At 49.5% G+C, this 19,811-nt stretch overlaps 1 protein-coding gene across 2 annotated transcripts in view; it reads left to right on the top strand.

Moving 5' to 3' along the window:
- LOC119954704 (proline-rich protein 5-like) overlaps window positions 1-19,811 on the top strand; it is a 134,253-nt gene that overhangs the window by 56,922 nt on the left and 57,520 nt on the right. For both annotated transcript variants that reach the window (XM_038780184.1, XM_038780183.1), the window contains 3 exons: window positions 549-629; window positions 10,151-10,199; window positions 17,968-18,025. In XM_038780184.1, coding sequence (XP_038636112.1) covers window positions 549-629; window positions 10,151-10,199; window positions 17,968-18,025 — 188 coding nt within the window. The remainder of the gene's footprint in view (window positions 1-548; window positions 630-10,150; window positions 10,200-17,967; window positions 18,026-19,811) is intronic.

Genomic DNA, 19,811 nt, shown 5'->3' with positions numbered 1-19,811 from the left:
ATAACCTCCCGATTTTTGTAATCAATAAGTTCGCTTTAAATAAGTGAAATAACTTTCCACCACTGCCAATGTTGAGAAGTTGGCCATTTGAAAGAGAACTTAATGCAGAGCGTGTTGACTGCCACTAGGCATCTGTTGAAGCGTGTTCAGGGTCCTCCTTCCAAAGTAAAGGATCTTGTCTTTATTATGTGGCCGAATCGTGTTCTATTTACTGCAATGCTGGTCACCCCTTTTAAGGTAATTAGTAGAACCCACTAGATCTTTATTAATAAAGGAAATTAACTGCACTTTAACTCACAGCTGGCGGCTGCTTTGCCACCTCCCACACCGCCCCGAGATTGATTTAATTAGAGTGGAGAGGACAAATAATTTATAAGATGGGCCTCGGTGAAATGTAATACTTAAGAATGTGCACTACTAACCTGAAATGCAAATGTCTGACTGATCGCTAGTCACTGCAATGTGCTAACAGGCAGTACCAGTATGAAGTCTCATGATTGCATTAAATTGATCAAGTTTTAGACAAATGCTGAATCTTTGTTTTGCAGCATACAGAATGCTGTAATCGCTGTGTTCCAGAGGAAAGGTTTACCCGATAATGAACTTTATCATCTCAACGAGGGAGTCAGGTGAGCAGGCACGAATTTCTGTCTTTATGAGGTGAACCTTTTTGTTGCTGAAATGGTGGACTGTTTAACTGAGCATGGCTGATTTTAGGAGGAGGACTCCAAATAAGTAATTCCTGTAAATAACTTGATCTACCAGATCATTCAGTGAATTATGTTTTGATGGAGAAGTTACACTTTGGTGTGGGAAAATGGTGCTTGCTGCATATAAGTACTGTCGGCAGCTAGGGCATGTAAAAATATAGTAATTCTATCTGGCATAAAGTGATAGAGTTGTAATTGTCCATTCCCCTTCTTGTGATGGCCAAACTTTTCAAGTCTGTGTGTGCCTACTAACTGATTCACTTGTATCAACCATAAGATGTATCATTAAGCAAGCAGTTTGATGGGACCAGTGCTGGTCACCATTCTTACTCTGAAATCATGGCTGGGAAGTGTCGCAAATTGGGACATTTTGGTGCATTGAGCTTTTAAGATGCGTATTTCTTCCTCCTGTTTTCATCCCCCCCTTATTCTCAAGATAGCAAGTCTTGGGTTTGCTCTGAAGACAACTATGTGCCCTCAGTAACTCATCTAAAATGGCAATTTAAAAAAGAAACATTGAGCTTGGCAGCACAGTAGGTAGCACTGTTGCTTCACAGCTCCAGGGTCCCAGATTCGATTTCCGGATTGGGTCACTGTCTGTGCGGAGTCTGCACGTTCTCCCTTTGTCTGTGTGGGTTTCTTCCAGGTGCTGCGATTTTCCATCAAGTACTGAAAGACGTGCTGTTCGATAATTTGGACATTCTGAATTCTCCCTCTGTGTACCCGAACCAGGTGCCGGAGTGTGGCGACTAGGGGCTTTTCTCAGTAAATTGATTGCAGTGTTAATGTACTTGTGACAATAAAGATTTTTATTATTATTATTATGAGTACAGCTGAGCCTGATTCTGATGTCCATATCTGCATTCTCAGCAGTGATTAGAAGATAGCGAGCAGGGAGGGAACAACAAACGCCTCCTCAAGCCAACACTTGGCCAACGCAGCACAGATTAGGAATGAAACTTGCAACCTTTCCCTGTGATATTCCAAATTGTAATCCTCTGATACAGACGCTGCCATACTCCCATGTGTGGCAAGTTTGGCAAAGGGATGATATAGAATCAGTAGAGGATTTGCGCATTATCTCCATTTCTGCGTGGGTCTCACCCCCACAACCCAAAGATGTGCAGGATAGGTGAATTGGCTATGCTAAATTGCCCCCTAATTTGGAAAAAAAAGAATTGGATATTCTTATATTTATTTTTTTAAATCAATAGGAGCCATAGAACCCATAGAGTGCAGAAGGCAACCATTCGGCCTATCAACTTTGCACTAGCCCTCTGAAAGAGAACCCCACCTAGGCCTCATCCCCTGCCCTATCCTCGTAACCCCATCTAACCTTTGGACACTCTAAGGGACAATTTAACATGGCCAATCCAGCTAACCTGCACATCTTTGGACTGCGGGAGGAAACCGGAGAACCCGGAAGAAACCCACGCAGACACGGGGAGAACATGCAAACTCCACACAGTCACCCAGTGCCGGAATTGAACCCAGTGTTGCAGATGCCTGGTCAGATCCCAACAGTGGCAAAGATACTGGACCAGAGCTGCAACATTTTTATATTTTTAAGACTGCGGAAAGATCAATTTGTTCCATGAGAAATGAAGCTTGGTTATTTTTACAAACAAACTTTATTGAAATAAAAGAAAATCAATGTTTAAACTTTTAAGAACAGCTTCTACGTATCTCTTAACCCTAACACACAATTTCCCATTAAACAGCATGTAAACTGAACATACAGCTCTCAACTCCACTTATACAGGCAAGCAAAAATGATACTTGCAGTAACAGAACATATTTCTGTGTTTGTGAACGTCATCCAGAAGCCTTTCCAAAAGCCTGTCTCTGTGGCAGCTTTTCATGACCTCTCCCGGTGACTTTCCAAATCCTTCTGCTGCCCACCTGTTTGAACTTAATTCTTTCATCTCTCTAAGCTCTGCCCAGCCCCTTAAAGGTGGTCCTGTCCTAGGGTGTCTAGACCTGAACCCATTGTCGCTATCTGGGCTTTTGATTGCCCGCTCCGATTTACACAAAAGAAAACGGCCGTGCTATGAATATGCAATTAACCTCCAATTTATGGACAACGAAGCCATCAAACACTGGAATGAGCTAGTGGCTGATCAGACCAGAGTGTCCCGGTGGACAGTCAATCTTGAGTGACTCATCCTGGCTGATCATGGGTATCTTGTTTATTCTCATTAATGAGTTTAAGTCCGAATGGGATGGTGTGACTCAGTGCTAGCAGTTTTCCCCTCAGTCTGTTAAACCCTAAATTGGCCACTACATCTGTGATCCAATTTCCTAACATCTCCCTATCGCACTGTGAGGCACCGTGCCGCCCAGTCACCTCTGCCAGTGAACATATTCTAATTGCACTGTATTGAAGCAAACAAATCTCAGCTTTACCAACTAACACTGCACAACTTATTCAAGCTTTCCTTGTCGAGTACTACCCCATATTTGTAGCCTTATTAGTCATTCCCTGACAAAGATCAACTAACTTGGCATTCACCTCAGATTGAACCTGGACTTTGCTGCTGTATCATTCACAACCACGACTCATTGTCCTTTTTTGCCACAGGAAAGTGAACACTTACAACTGCATATATATATTTTGAGTATCCAGTTTAAATAGTAATGACAACTGGTGAACTGATAGGGGGGGATGCATAAAGTCAAGTAATTTAAGACGGTTCTATTAAGCTAACTGCAGTAAAGGTGCACTTTGTTGTGGTTGACAACCATTTTAAACCCATACTCTAGATCAGGAGTGGGCAAACTACGGCTCGCGGGCCGCATGTGGCCCGCCAAAGGTCTTTATGCGGCCCACCAAGTCATTAAAAAAAATTACATTTTTTTTAAAGGTTAATGGGGGGGGGGGGGGGTGCTGTTGGGTTACTTACTGGTATAGGGTGGATACGTTGACTTGAGTAAGGTGATCATTGCTCGGCACAACGTCGAGGGCCGAAGGGCCTGTTCTGTGCTGTACTGTTCTATGTTCTATACGAGGCGCCCAGAATCATAACCGGGTGAAGTAATTATTTTACTTAATATACTATGCGGCCCTTTAAAATTGTGAATTTCTGAATGTGGCCCTTGCACGGAAAAGTTTGCCCACCCCTGCTCTAGATTGTACGATCAGCAGTTCTCCTCTCCTCCTCCCGCCCGCCCCCCCCCCCCTTCTGAAGGATCCCTAGTGACTGATATTTGAGCTGAAATGTTTAGAAGGCAGACTGAAATAACAAAACGACTGTTGATGGTAATAACAAAGCACAACACACAACCTGGAGTGTTTCACATGACTGTAACAAGTCAAGGGGTCAAAATGGTGTGAGATCATAAAAGTGACACTGAGACATTTATTCAAAACCACCTGAAAATTAGGCTGTGGTTTTTTTTTGAAGACAATCTAAACTGTGTGTTTACTGCATTGCGAGCACACACTTAATGTGTGTTGCTGGTTTTCATTGATTTTATATTGCTTTTTTCCGGGGGGGGGGGTTATTTATTTTAAAGCATAATTAAATTCAGATCGGCCATTAATTCATGAATGACAGAATCAGCTCGAGGGGCTAAGTGGCCTACCATAAGTCCTCATTTAAATAATGTTGCTGCGTTCCTTAAATGAAATAACCTTCATCGAATCAGATTTTCCCGTTCTAACCAATGGAAAGCCTGCAAATAGGCTCTGTGAGATCTTTATCATCACTAAACAAATATACCCTGTAAGTTAAAATATTATACATTGTTCAAATCCTATATTTGTCAATGAAATAACTTATAAATTAAAATAAATTTTAAAATACAAAAGGAAAAAAGCAAACTTTCTAATTGTGAGTTATCTGCTGCTTGCCGACTCTCTCACTCGCTATTACCCTCCAGTGAACCCTTGCTGTGATCAGGGCAGTGAGGAAGAGGAAGCGAGCGACAGGAGCAGCAAGAAAGAGGGCCAGGGTGGGAAGCAGGATGGGCAGCGAGTGGGAGGGTGGGGAAGCAGGGCGGGTGTGTGTGAGGGAGCAGGGTGTGGGAGAGTGAGGGAGCAGGGTAGGCAGCGAGTGGGAGACGGGGAGCAGGGTAGGCAGTGAGTGGGAGGGGTGAGGGAGCAGGGTAGGCAGTGAGTGGGAGGGTGAGGGAGCAGGATGGGCAGCGAGTGGGAGACGGGGAGCAGGGTAGGCAGTGAGTGGGAGGGTGAGGGAGCAGGGTAGGCAGTGAGTGGGAGGGTGAGGGAGCAGGATGGGCAGCGAGGGGAGACGGGGAGCAGGGTAGGCAGTGAGTGGGAGGGTGAGGGAGCAGGGTAGGCAGTGAGTGGGAGGGTGAGGGAGCAGGGTAGGCAGTGAGTGGGAGACGGGGAGCAGGGTAGGCAGTGAGGTGGGAGGGGAGGGAGCAGGGTAGGCAGTGAGTGGGAGACGGGGAGCAGGGTGGGCAGTGAGTGGGAGGGTGAGGGAGCAGGGTAGGCAGTGAGTGGGAGGGTGAGGGAGCAGGGTGGGCAGTGAGTGGGAGAGGGGGAGCAGGGTGGGCAGAGTGGGAGGGTGAGGGGCAGGGTAGGCAGAGTGGGAGGGTGAGGGAGCGGGTGGGGCAGTGAGTGGGGGGAGGGTGAGGGAGCAGGGTAGGCAGAGTGGGAGGGTGAGGGAGCCGGGTAGGCAGTGAGTGGAGGGTGAGGGAGCAGGGTGCGCAGCGAGTGGGAGGGGTGAGGGAGCAGGGTGGGCAGTGAGTGGGAGGGTGAGGGAGCAGGGTAGGCAGCGAGTGGGCAACGGGGAGCAGGGTGGGCAGTGAGTGGGAGGGTGAGGGAGCAGGATGGGAAGCGAGTGGGAGGGTGAGGGAGCAGGGTGGGCTGGGAGTGGGAGGGTGAGGGAGCAGGGTGGGCTGGGAGTGGGAGGGTGAGTGAGCAGGGTAGCAGTGAGTGGGAGGGTGAGGGAGCAGGATGGCAGAGTGGGAGGGTGAGGGGCAGGGTAGGCAGAGTGGGAGGGTGAGGGAGCAGGGTAGGCAGTGAGTGGGAGGGTGAGGGAGCAGGGGTGAGCAGCGAGTGGGAGGGTGAGGGAGCAGGGTGGGCAGCGAGTGGGAGGGGAGCAGGGTAGGCAGTGAGTGGGAGGGTGAGGGAGGCAGGGGATGGGAAGGAGTGAGGGTGAGGAGCGGGTGGGTGAGTGGGAGGGTGAGGGAGCAGGTGGGCAGTGGGGGAGGTGAGGGAGCAGGGTGGGCAGAGTGGGAGGGTGAGGGAGCAGGGTGGGCAGTGAGTGGGAGGGTGAGGGAGCAGGTAGGCAGTGAGTGGGAGGGTGAGGGAGCAGGGTAGGCAGTGAGTGGGAGGGTGAGGGAGCAGGGTAGGCAGTGAATGGGAGGATAGGGAGCAGGGTGGGCAGTGAGTGGGAGGGTGAGGGAGCAGGGTGGGCAGTGAGTGGGGGGAGGGAGCAGGGTAGGCAGTGAGTGGGAGGGTGAGGGAGCAGGGTAGGCAGTGAATGGGAGGATGAGGGAGCAGGGTGGGCAGTGAGTGGGAGGGTGAGGGAGCAGGGTGGGGCAGTGAGTGGGAGGGTGAGGGTGGGGAGCAGGGTGGGCAGTGAGTGGGAGGGTGAGGGAGCAGGGTGGGCAGTGAGTGGGAGGGTGAGGGAGCAGGGTGGGCAGTGAGTGAGAGGGTGAGGGAGCAGGATAGGCAGTGAGTGGGAGGGTGAGGGTGCAGGGTGGGCAGTGAGTGGGAGGGTGAGGGAGCAGGATAGGCAGTGAGTGGGAGGGTGAGGGAGCAGGGTAGGCAGTGAGTGGGAGACGGGGAGCAGGGTGGGCAGTGAGTGGGAGGGTGAGGGAGCAGGGTAGGCAGTGAGTGGGAGGGTGAGGGAGCAGGGTAGGCAGTGAGTGGGAGGGTGAGGGAGCAGGGTGGGCAGTGAGTGGGAGGGTGAGGGAGCAGGGTAGGCAGTGAGTGGGAGGGTGAGGGAGCAGGGTAGGCAGTGAGTGGGAGGGTGAGGGAGCAGGGTAGGCAGTGAGTGGGAGGGTGAGGGAGCAGGGTAGGCAGTGAGTGGGAGGGTGAGGGAGCAGGATAGGCAGTGAGTGGGAGGGTGAGGGAGCAGGGTGGGCAGTGAGTGGGAGGGTGAGGGAGCAGGGTGGGCAGTGAGTGGGAGGGTGAGGGAGCAGGGTAGGCAGTGAGTGGCAGGGTGAGGGAGCAGGGTGGGCAGTGAGTGGGAGGGTGAGGGAGCAGGGTGGGCAGTGAGTGGGAGGGTGAGGGAGCAGGGTGGGCAGTGAGTGGGAGACGGGGAGCAGGGTGGGCAGTGAGTGGCAGGGTGAGGGAGCAGGGTAGGCAGTGAGTGGGAGGGTGAGGGAGCAGGGTGGGCAATGAGTGGGAGGGTGAGGGTGCAGGGTAGGCAGTGAGTGGCAGGGAGAGGGAGCAGGGTAGGCAGTGAGTGGGAGGGTGAGGGAGCAGGGTAGGCAGTGAGTGGGAGGGTGAGGGAGCAGGGTAGGCAGTGAGTGGGAGGGTGAGGGAGCAGGGTGGGCAGTGAGTGGGAGGGTGAGGGAACAGGGTAGGCAGTGAGTGTGAGGGTGAGGGAGCAGGGTGGGCAGTGAGTGGGAGGGTGAGGGAGCAGGATGGGCAGTGAGTGGGAGACGGGAGCAGGGTGGGCAGTGAGTGGGAGGGTGAGGGAGCAGGGTGGGCAGCGAGTGGGAGGGTGAGGGAGCAGGGTGGGCAGCGAGTGGGAGACGGGAGCAGGGTGGGCAGTGAGTGGGAGGGTGAGGGAGCAGGGTAGGCAGTGAGTGGGAGATGGGGAGCAGGGTAGGCAGTGAGTGGGAGGGTGAGGGAGCAGGGTGGGCAGCGAGTGGGAGGGTGAGGGAGCAGGATGGGCAGTGAGTGGGAGGGTGAGGGAGCAGGAAAGGCAGTGAGTGGGAGGGTGAGGGAGCAGGATGGGCAGTGAGTGGGAGGGGTGAGGGAGCAGGGTGGGCAGTGAGTGGGAGGGTGAGGGAGCAGGGTGGGCAGTGAGTGGGAGGGTAAGGGAACAGGGTAGGCAGTGAGTGGGAGGGTGAGGGAGCAGGAAAGGCAGTGAGTGGGAGGGTGAGGGAGCAGGGTAGGCAGTGAGTGGGAGGGTGAGGGAGCAGGGTAGGCAGTGAGTGGGAGGGTGAGGGAGCAGGGTAGGCAGTGAGTGGGAGGGTGAGGGAGCAGGGTAGGCAGTGAGTGGGAGGGTGAGGGAGCAGGAAAGGCAGTGAGTGGGAGGGTGAGGGAGCAGGGTAGGCAGTGAGTGGGAGGGTGAGGGAGCAGGGTAGGCAGTGAGTGGGAGGGGGAGGGAGCAGGGTAGGCAGTGAGTGGGAGGGTGAGGGAGCAGGATGGGCAGTGAGTGGGAGGGTGAGGGAGCAGAGTAGGCAGTGAGTGGGAGGGTGAGGGAGCAGGGTAGGCAGTGAGTGGGAGTGTGAGGGAGCAGGATGGGCAGTGAGTGGGAGGGTGAGGGAGCAGGAAAGGCTGTGAGTGGGAGGGTGAGGGAGCAGGATGGGCAGTGAGTGGGAGGGTGAGGGAGCAGAGTAGGCAGTGAGTGGGAGGGTGAGGGAGCAGGGTAGGCAGTGAGTGGGAGGGTGAGGGAGCAGGGTAGGCAGTGAGTGGGAGGGTGAGGGAGCAGGGTGGGCAGTGAGTGGGAGGGTGAGGGAGCAGGGTAGGCAGTGAGTGGGAGGGTGGGAGCAGGGTAGGCAGTGAGTGGGAGGGTGAGGGAGCAGGGTGGGCAGTGAGTGGGAGGGTGAGGGAGCAGGGTGGGCAGTGAGTGGGAGGGTGGGAGCAGGGTAGGCAGTGAGTGGGAGGGTTAGGGAGCAGGGTGGGCAGTGAGTGGGAGGGTGAGGGAGCAGGGTGGGCAGTGAGTGGGAGGGTTAGGGAGCAGGGTGGGCAGTGAGTGGGAGGGTGAGGGGGCAGGGTAGGCAGTGAGTGGGAGGGTGAGGGGGCAGGGTAGGCTGGGAGTGGGAGGGTGAGGGAGCAGGGTAGGCAGTGAGTGGGAGGGTGAGGGAGCAGTGAGTGGGAGACGGGGAGCAGGGTAGGCAGTGAGTGGGAGGGTGAGGGAGCAGGGTAGGCAGTGAGTGGGAGGGTGAGGGAGCAGGGTGGGCAGTGAGTGGGAGGGTGAGGGAGCAGGGTAGGCAGTGAGTGGGAGGGTGAGGGAGCAGGGTGGGCAGTGAGTGGGAGGGTAAGGGATCAGGGTAGGCAGTGAGTGGGAGGGTGAGGGAGCAGGGTAGGCAGTGAGTGGGAGGGTGAGGGAGCAGGAAAGGCAGTGAGTGGGAGGGTGAGGGAGCAGGGTGGGCAGTGAGTGGGAGGGTGAGGGAGCAGGGTGGGCAGTGAGTGGGAGGGTGAGGGAGCCGGGTGGGCAGTGAGTGGGAGACGGGGAGCAGGGTAGGCAGTGAGTGGGAGGGTGAGGGAGCAGGATGGGCAGTGAGTGGGAGGGTGAGGGAGCAGGGTAGGCAGTGAGTGGGAGGGTTAGGGAGCAGGGTAGGCAGTGAGTGGGAGGGTGAGGGAGCAGGGTGGGCAGTGAGTGGGAGGGTGAGGGAGCAGGGTGGGCAGTGAGTGGGAGGGTGAGGGAGCAGGATGGGCAGTGAGTGGGAGGGTGAGGGAGCAGGGTAGGCAGTGAGTGGGAGGATGAGGGAGGAGGGTCGGCAGTGAGTGGGAGGGTGAGGGAGCAGGGTAGGCAGTGAGTGGGAGGGTGAGGGAGCAGGGTAGGCAGTGAGTGGGAGGGTGAGGGAGCAGGGTAGGCAGTGAGTGGGAGGGTGAGGGAGCAGGGTAGGCAGTGAGTGGGAGGGTGAGGGAGCAGGGTGGGCAGTGAGTGGGAGGGTGAGGGAGCAGGGTGGGCAGTGAGTGGGAGGGTGAGGGAGCAGGGTGGGCAGTGAGTGGGAGGGTGAGGGGGCAGGGTAGGCAGTGAGTGGGAGGGTGAGGGAGCAGGGTAGGCAGTGAGTGGGAGGGTGAGGGAGCAGGGTGGGCAGTGAGTGGGAGGGTGAGGGAGCAGGGTGGGCAGTGAGTGGGAGGGTGAGGGAGCAGGGTAGGCAGTGAGTGGTGTGTCCGGGCTGGAGGATGGGCAATGAGTGGGAGAGGCCGCTCTAAAATGCCGCCCATGTGGAGTAGCAACACCACGTCAGCCCGGTGTGAAACTACGCTAAAACGGATGCCCAGTACATATACCAGCCCCATTATATCGTCCACTTTAAAGTGGAATGAAAGGGCAGCACAGTGGCACAGTGGTTTGCATTGCTGCCTCAGGGCGCCGAGATCGCAGGTTTGATCCTTGCTCTGGGTCACTGTCCATGTGATGACCATAAAATGTGTCTTGGTCATAGTGGTGCACAAATGTAAAAATGTTTATCTTTCACACCATCCCCCTATGGCCTTTGGGTGAACTTACGAGTTACGGGCAGCTTTAAACAGTGAATCCATGCCAAGTAACAAACTGGTTTAGACTGCCCTAACTTGCTTCTGATCTTTGATTATGTTTTTTTTTCTTTCCTTGGTGCAGGCAATTGTTGAAAACTGAGCTTGGATCGTTTTTCACTGAGTATCTTCAGGTCGGTATCGTGTATTTTTCCTCAGTCACCACTCTGAAATGTTAATGCACAGACTTTGAGTTTTTGTTTTACATATACTGATCTCTGCCCCCATATGAAACAAGTTGAAAATTGCCAGACAGTGTATACCCGGCCCATCTGGTGGTAAGGAGAAAATGGGCCTTACTATCTGAAATCCAAAGTTCCTCAAGAACCTTGGCAAGACTTTAGCGACACTGCGTATGTGTTGGTAACATGTTATGACATTTTGTACATATTGTGGATTACTGTATTTAAAGTCAGGGTAAGAGAGAAGTGAAACACATTGTGGGGATAGGAGGAAGTATGGCTGTTCTCCAGTAGCACTCATTATACATTGTGAGTGGAAATTAGTTCAGGAACTGCACATTTCCCAAATTAGGAGTACTTTGTGAACGAAGAACTGCTCTGCAATTTACATGTTTGTTACAGCTCTTTTTAAATTAACTTTCCTTTGACAAATGGGAGATTATGTTGTGAAGAAATCCAAGCCTGTGTAACATTGCATCGTTCCACCACTTCGACAGTGCCCTCTATCAGTTCTTCCCGGTTCATTTCTCACCAGCAGAAATGGTCGAGATGGGATACATTTCCACATGACAAAGTCCTTGTCAAAGGGCTTACATTGTCCATCGGGGCTCTGTCGGAGTTCCTGAACAGAGGGAGGTGGAGCATGCATGTTTACTCTGATTTATTACACAGCAAGCTCCTAAACTGGCTTTAAATATACCACATGAGCTTACATGAATTTATGGTTGCCGCTCAATATCGCAAGATCCTCGCTGATGTCCTCCCAGCACTTTCTAAGCTCATCTCTGTCCTTTTTTAAAATACATTTAGAGTACACAATTATTTATTTTAGTGTGGCCAATCCACCTACCCTGCACATTGGGTTGTGGGGTTGAGAGCCACGCAGACACGGGGAGAATGTGCAAACTCCACAAGGACAATGACCCGCAGGGATTGAACCCGGATCCTCAGAGCCATGAGGCAGTTGTGCTAACCACTGAACCGCCCACATCTCTTTCCTAGTAGTCGCCTCCCATTTCTTCCATATCCACAAGTGTTGTAATACTCGCTTTGCTCTTTCGTCTGCCACCCTTCTTAAAATCCAACCTGTCCAAAGCACAGTTGCACGTATCCTAATGGACATTGCTGACCTGCTGACAAACCAGCCCATTGCTACTGCCCTACACTGCTCTCAATCCCCCAATATGTCACATTTAAAATCCTTGTCCTCATTTAAACATCCCTCTTTGACCTTGCATGACCCTATCTACAACTCTTCCCCAGCCATCTATCCAATGCTGAACACTAATGTCTGACTCAAGTCTCCAATGAATTTCAGCCCCTCTTTGCCCAGTCTATACTGGCAAAGCATTTTGTTATTTCCAACCTATTTGGAAGTCCCATCTAAACCTCGCCCTATTTCCCTTGTTCAAACTTAAAATAATCCTCAAAGCCCATCTCTTTGCCAAGCTTTCAACCACCCCTCTTTATTTCTCCTTTCGGGTGCATAATTTTTCTTGCACTCAGTGGTAAAGTGCCTTGTAGGATGTTTTATGACATCAAAGATGCTGCATAAATGCAACTTGTTTCTACTGCTGCTGTTGTATAAACCTTGTTGCTTGCCTTCGGGAGGTTTACGTTGTCCCACTTTCTAACAGGACACTGTTCTTCTATCTCGGTATTAAAATAAACAAAAGGATCGATTCTGAATTTGAGCTGTGAAAACCTCTCCTGTTGGGAGTGTTCATCATTGATGATCACAGGATTGTCAGTTTGAACCATTTTGTGTGGAAATGGTTGTGAGGTGAACTGAACGGTGAAAATCTAACATTTTTGTAAATAGCCTCATTATGTGAAAGAAATAACTTCTGAAGTTATGTAAGATTTTAATTTTTTTGTCAACAATGAAGTAAATCTCAAAACACATTGAACCGCTGACCAGTCTTTGGGCTCATTTTAGGACCACAAAACGTGAAAGCAGACCTTCAATGGATGCTGAACCATATTATTGTACTAAATTCATATTGGGCACAATCTACTGGCCGCATTTGAGCCCGACTGGCCGGTAGATGTCGAGACAAGCCTCTCACGAGCTTCCCGGTACCATGACGCCTCACGGGATCTACCCAACCCCGCTTAACCAGAATCCCACTCAATGGGTGGGACCAGCCACTTGTGTTTCAATAGGTTTTAAACTACCTTGAGCACACTTGGCTGTAATCTGCCGGCCACCCCAGGGAGTCCCCAGCTGGGTGCCATTCAGCACTGGTCCACACAAACGTGGACCAGGCGGAACGGCACCAAGGGGGTTTCCTAGGTCATTGGAGGCACCTAGGCAGTCAGGGATAGTGCAGGATGGCCCCCTGGAACACAGGCAAAATGGCACTGCCACCCTGATACTGCCAAGGTGCCCAGGCGGCACCACAAAGCCAGCAGGAGCACTCCACTGCCTGGAGGGGGGGCATGCCCATGAAAGAATGGTGGTGGGGAGGCGGGGTTACAGGGCATGGAGGGGGATTTGAAGGGAGGGGCCTGTAAGTGGGTTTGGAGGCCTGAAGAGGGGGCCCGAGGGAACTTCGTAGCGTGGTGTCCTCCCTTTGGGGGGAGGGGATGGAGTAATGCCCATGTGTGTGTGGAGGGTGACATTGTCAATGGATGGAGGGTGTGGAGGATCCTCAAGCTCATTTAAAGATCAGGGGACCCTTTCAAAATGGCGGCCTGATCTCTGAGGAGCTGTCTGGCCAGTTAGTTCTGCTCGCCAGTGATGAAAATAATTCTAAGACGACGGGATTTACCAGCTGGTCACCGGGGGTGTTGGAGGGAAATCCGGAAACGACACATGAGTTTCCTGGTGACGAGGAGTGCATTTAACGGGAGATTCTGTTGACCGGTTGATCCTACTGCCACCTACGCCGCCGAAAAACACGTGGTTCGGTGGTCGGTAAATCCCACCCTAAGTGTGGACGAACAGGTGAGAAACTCCAGTGGTTAGCACTGCTGTCTCACAGCACCCTGGTCCCAGGTCTGATCCCAGCTCTGGGTTACTATCTGTGTGGAGTTTGCACATTCTCCCCGTGTTTGCATGGGTTTTGCCCCCACAATCCCAAAGTTGTGCAGGGTCGGTGGATTGGCCATGTTAAATTGCCCCTTAATTGTATAAAAAGTGAATTGGGCACTCTAAATTTAAAAACAAAAAACTCCCCAGGGCGCAAAAAAGTGACTCCGTGTGGTTAGATAGCGGTGGGGTACCTGCCGAAAGAATGATAAATGACATTTGGAAACATCTCCATTAGATCGCGCCCGTTGTTTGATGTTAGTGTTTTGGCTGTTTCTTTGTTCTTGTACTGTACAAATTTTTCATTTCTGTATTCAGTGCTGCTCTGTATCCCAGAGAGGCTGTTTGCGGTAAATGCCAAGGGAACAGATTGCTCCAGTCTGTTTGTTTCAGCTACTGTTTTGATTCTGTGCTTTCAGGCATGATCATTCTTGTTTTCAAAAAGTTGGGCAGAATAACATTTGGGTATACTTAAGTTTATCTTTAATGGCCAAACAAATTAAATGAGTTGTCAAAGAACAAGTGAACAGTAGCAATAACATAATCATTGATAAGCTTAGCTAGCTCCCATGCAGCAGAAACTCAGTAGTTTATGACTGCTGTGCTAACATGCAATGATTACTTATTTTTCCTATCATGTATGGAGTCACCTGGTTGAGTCTCTCTCAAAGCTTTCGACAAACTCACTCATTTGAACAAAGAAGATTGATGACTTTAATGTAACTTAATTAAATAAGCTACTAATCAAAAACATTGGAACAAACAACAACTTGTACTTTGCACAGCGCTTCAATGTAATAAATCATGAGGTGCTTCCTAGAAGTGTTATGAAGCAAAGTTTGACCATCCCAAAAGAGGTTTGTATTTCAATTGAATGGTGTGCTTTCTACCCTGTCTCATCCTATAAATTAAGATGCTGTTGTAATAATGATATTGAGCTACGTTTGCACGTTATATCTGAGTGAAGATGCTTTATCACTTCTTGTATCGTGAATTAATTAGAAATAAAGAGGCCAATACTTTTCAGAATATACTTTTCACTGTATTTCGGTACACGTGACAATGAACCCAGATCAAATCTAAATTTTAGAGGGAATGCTTCATTATTGTCTCAATTGAGAAAACAAACTTCCATTTTTATCGTGCCTTAGGTCCTCGAGACATCCCAAATGGAACTCTGTAAGCTCTGTGTTTTAATACATACACATCTTTTGTTAAAGTGGCAAGCAAAGTCATTTAATAGACACACATTAAAATGCTTGCATTGGGGGGGTCAGTTTAGCTCAGTGGGCTAGGTCAGGGACCCAGGTTCAACTCTGCCCTCTGATGACTGTGTGAAGTTTGTAGATTCTCTCTTTGTTTGCGTGGGTTTCCTCCGGGTGCTCCGGTTTCCTCCCTCCAGTCCAATGATGTGTACGTTAGGTGGATTGATAATGTTAAATTGCCCAGTGTCCAAAGATTAGATGGGGTTGTGGGGTTTGGGTCTAGTTAGGGTGCTGGTTCTTGATGCAGAGCAAGACCTGCAGCGCAGGTTCATTTCCCCTACCAACTGAGGTTATTCATGATATGCAGACACACATATAATAATATATAGGCAGGCGCAGACAAGCAGCTAATGGACACAGAGAACAGGACATGACCAATAAGCAGGCAGGACACTCTGGGTGGGATCTGACTATAAAAGACACGAGACACTTACACTCCCCCTCTTTCCACTGATGAACATCTAGTCAAGGGTGGTTGTTACAATCTCACACCACCACCACGTGGCTAAGAGCTAGTCTGGTTCAGTCAGACAGAATAACCACACTTAAATTAGCAGAGAGTTGAACTCACAGAGAACTGTGCTAACTTTGCTATTAGTTCAATAAACCTGATTGAACTAACTTCAAGGTCCGGAGTATCTTAATCTAAGCTGCATCCAGTTGCAGCCAGTGTTATACCAGTGTACCTAACACGACAATGAAGGCCCCACCTTCTCAAACCTGCCCCTCGTCTGAGGTGTGGTGACCCTCAGGTTAAATCACCACCAGTCAGGTCTCCCCCTCAAAGGGGAAAGCAGCCTATGATCATTTGGGACTATGGCAACTTTACCTTTAATTGAATATGTTCTAAGCTGTAATATTTTAAGCAATGTTTAGGCAATTCTGGTGTTGCCTTTTATTTTTGTATTTAAATATTTTGATGCATTCATCTTAATAACAGCAGTAGTTGCTGATTCTTGTACATGGTATAAAATTGGCATTCAAAATGCAATAGATGAAACTACTGCAAAGTAACACTGTTCCTAACAGCATTGAGTTTGGTGTAGTTCCAATGTGTCCTGTTGCTAAATGACACTGGGTGCCAACAATGAACACGGAAAATATCTGGTAATGTTTGCATTTAAAACTCTGGAAAGGAATGTCACTAGATCATAGAATGCCTACAGTGCAGAGGGAAGCCATTCAGCCCATCAAGTGTACACCAACCCTCTGACAGCGCAGCCTAACTAGACCCACTCCCACCCCCTCTCCTGCCCCCATCCTGTGCTTGTAACCCCGCAACCCCATCTAATCTTTGGAAACTGGGCAATTTAACATTATCAATCCACCTAACGTACACATCTTTGGACTGGAGGGAGGAAACCAGAGCACCCAGAGGAAACCCACGCAAACACAGAGAGAATGTACAAACTCCACACAGACAGTCATCCGAGGGCAGAATTGAACCCGGGACCCTGGCATTGTGAGGCAGCGGTGCTAACCACTGTGCCGCCTAATCATGACATTGATGGATTTCTTAAGTTCCACACCGGCTATGCAGTTTACAAATTTAAGTCCAGCACTTAACTGCAGAAATGGCTGATTCAAAGTGAACTAGCACTTGGTTCCACTTCAAAAATGCCCTTCCGACCACAATCCCCAGAAAACCCATCTTGTTTCTTGGAAGAATAGAGACTCTGCCTTTTTAACAAGATCCCTAAACCTAGATAATGTTCAAATGACGATTTGTGTCTTTGTAAACAGTTTTACAGTCAGCCTTAGTTTCTGGAGCAGGTAATAATTGGTACATTTTGTAAATGGTACATGTTCCATGGTTACTGATTGAAGGGGGGGGGGGGGGGGTTAAATCAAGCAGTAGCAGCACAAATGTTTCCCTGATGGTTTGTGTTAAATTGTCTCAATATTTGTACCAGAAAGAGCAGCACAGCAGCGCAGTGGGTTAGCTCTGCTGCCTCACGGCGCCGATGTCCCAGGTTCGATCCCGACTGGTTCACTGTCTGTGTGAAGTTTGCACATTCTCCCCGTGCTTGCGTGGGTTTCGCCCCCACAACCCAAAAAAGATGTGCAAGTAGGTGGATTGGCTACACTAAATTGCCCCTTAATTGGAAAAAATGAATTTGGTACTCTAAATTTATAAAAAAAAACAAAAGCAAAATATTTGTACCAAAAATGTATAATATTAAATGCACACTTTTGCGAAACATTAAACACCTTGCTTCCATGTTGCTTCATAGGTGTGACAGCATTGCTTTTAGATTGTCATCTGTGCTAACCGTTCGAAGCTCAAGCTCCGTTGGGCTCAGCACATAGTACTGTTATTGAATAGTTTGCTGTCTGATACCTACTGCACATCACCAGACATCAGGGTGATTACAAATCAGATCAAGTACCTCAAACTCCTAAACATCTTTGTTGTCCTTTATATAATATCACAGTGCTGTCTTGTAAATGACTCGATTCATGTCCAAAAACAAGCTGGTAAAATTATAGTTTACTTCAACAGCAAAATTTTAAAATATATTATTGTTAGTGAAAAATAAAGTGCCCCAGATTAACATCAACTCTGAATGAGGAGCAGGAGTGGGCCACTTTTCTCCTCGGACCTGCTGCGCCAAATAGCGTTGTGGGATCATTTACATCCACCTAAGAAGCAAACCAGATTAGCATCTCACTTGACATATGGTGCTTCCCACAGAGATGCACTTCACTCGAGCAAAAGCCTAGATTTTTGTTCTTGAATCCTGGGGTCAGGCTTGAACCCACAACGTTCTCATTCGGAGGCAAGAGCACTACCTGCTGAGCCACAGCTGATTATTACATATATTTATTTCTGCTGCATCACAGTTTAATTAGTTAACCTTTCTGATCTCGTTTGTCTGCACCCATGAACCCATTTTCTATTTAGCAGTAACAAAAAAAAAATCATCATTCTTCATTTGCAAAAAAAAAAACAATCTGAAAAAAAAACTTTTTCTTCGTCCTGTGTTTCTCCTCTTCTTTATATTGTATCTGCACAATGTACCTGCCCAAGCTGAAAGCCAAGGCTGGAAACCTGATCCTAGACCTTTGCCAGCGTTACTGGAGGCAAACGGATGTGGTAAAACTGGGGGAATGAGGGGCCAGATATCAGGGTCTCCACTTGAGCACCAGTATTCTGAAGCTTGGACACAAATATACGGGTATATTTAACAGGTGCGCAGGAGCAATCTTGGGGTGATTGTCTGATTTTTCCTTTCCTCTGTAGAGTAACACTTGGCTGACATTTCAGTGCCTCCTCAATGTGGCACACAGTTGAAACCTGGAATTCATGATGGAATGTATGATTGCAATTTCTGAATATAGGAACCATGAATATAGGAACCAGACTGTTTGTAATTATGGTGAATTTTGATTTTCTTGTGTTGTTTCCTTCCTTGTGTAGAATCAGCTGCTGACTAAAGGCATGGTGATTTTGAGGGACAAAATTCGATTTTATGAAGGTAAGACGGTATTTTGCTTTTATGCTTTGTTGCTGTGTGTGCCGCTTCAATTCCGAAATTGTGATGGTGGTCCTGACCAACTGAGAGGACTGCTGCTGATGGCAGGTGGAAATGTCCACTAAGTGTTCTGCAGAAACGAGCCAAACATCAGGTCGCCTCTGTGCCTTTGACTAAAATGTCTAATCAGATTGTGGTGTGCACAGAGAAGGTAACCTTTTTGCTCCTGCTACCCTGAAGCACCAACACGGCTCCTACCACCTCATCCCATCTCAAAGACCAGGAGGGTGGCAGAGTCTGCGGTGCGGACTTTGCCACAGCACTTATTAATGTTGCCGTATAATTGACGGATGGGAACTAAGCTACATGGGCTAGATTTGATCTTGCAAATTTTACTCCTCCTTTTCCTCTCCTCTACTCCAATTCTGAGTTGTTTGACGAGGAATTCATGATCCGACAACTAGAGCTGCAACATCATATACCACCTGAAATTCATGTCCCACAAAGCCCTATTAACTGTGGAGAATCAAAATGAAGGAACGAGGGATGGTGCAGCAGAGTGTGAAGAAATAACCCCTTACTAATTGAGTTATAATTTCTGCCTATTTAATAATTTGGCAGATGTTCTTTGACATCATTGTGCTGATATTTTTGGGAAGTCCTTCATTGACTAGCATCCATTATTGAAAAGTCTGTGTATTTTTCAACTCTGTGGTTGAATGAACGTTCTAATGAATGGAAATAATCAGATGTCCATTCAGACACAATATTTACTTTGGCAGTAACACATGATGATAAATATCGTAGCCAAACATCTCTATGCTCACACATTACTTTTGCAGTTCATGGTTATAAATGAAACAGTTTCAGACCAGCCAGATCTATTCCTGGGGAGGAGGGCGGATGCCCTTGCCTTTGCCTCCCTGATCGCCCGCCGTAGAATCCTGTTTGGCTGGCGGTCAGCAGCACCGCCCAGAGCTGCAGACTGGCTGTCCGACCTCTCGGAATCTCTCCAAATGGAGAAAATCAAATTCGCCATCCGAGGGTCGGACGACGGCTTCCACAGAACGTGGGAGCCATTCATGCAATTGTTCCGGGACCTGTTTGTGGCCAACGAACAAGAGGAAGAATAGTCGGGTGGCCAAGAATCGGGGGAAAATGGATGGGAATCGGGGGAAGGTTGCGGGGGGGGGGGGGCCTACGGGTTCGTTATGGGGGTTTGACGGCTAGCTAAGGCCCAAAACCAAACTGTAAATAAATGCCAATAAACATGTGCCTCGGCCATATTGGGGAATGTAAAATATGTATGCCGGCTAAAGGGGGGAGGCCACAGTTATTTTTTATTTTTTTTAAATAATTTTTATTGGAATTTTTTACAGAAAATATAAAAATATAACAACAAGTATAGCAACAAGCAGTAATATGCAACTAACAGCCCCATAACACCCACAATTCCCCCCATACCGTAACATCACATGTATCACACTCCCCCCCCACCCACCCCCAACCAGAGAGCTTAACCATAAATTAAATAAATCAAATTTAAATAAAATAAGCCAACATAATCAACGTCCCCCCCCCCCCACCCCCCCCCAGGTTGCTGCTGCTACTGTCCCAGTACCCTATCTTTGAGCCAGAAAGTCGAGGAAAGGTTGCCACCATTTAAAGAACCCTTGCACCGATCCTCTCAGGGCGAGTTTAACCTTCTCAAGCTTAATGAAGCCCGCCATGTCATTGATCCAGGTCTCCACACTTGGGGGCCTCGCGTCATTCCACTGTAGCAAAATCC

The sequence above is a fragment of the Scyliorhinus canicula genome, chromosome 20 (genome assembly GCF_902713615.1).
Source record: "Scyliorhinus canicula chromosome 20, sScyCan1.1, whole genome shotgun sequence".
Lineage (NCBI taxonomy): Eukaryota > Metazoa > Chordata > Chondrichthyes > Carcharhiniformes > Scyliorhinidae > Scyliorhinus > Scyliorhinus canicula.
The sequence above is the reverse complement of the archived record's forward strand: the minus strand, read 5'-3'. Positions and strand labels throughout refer to the sequence as shown.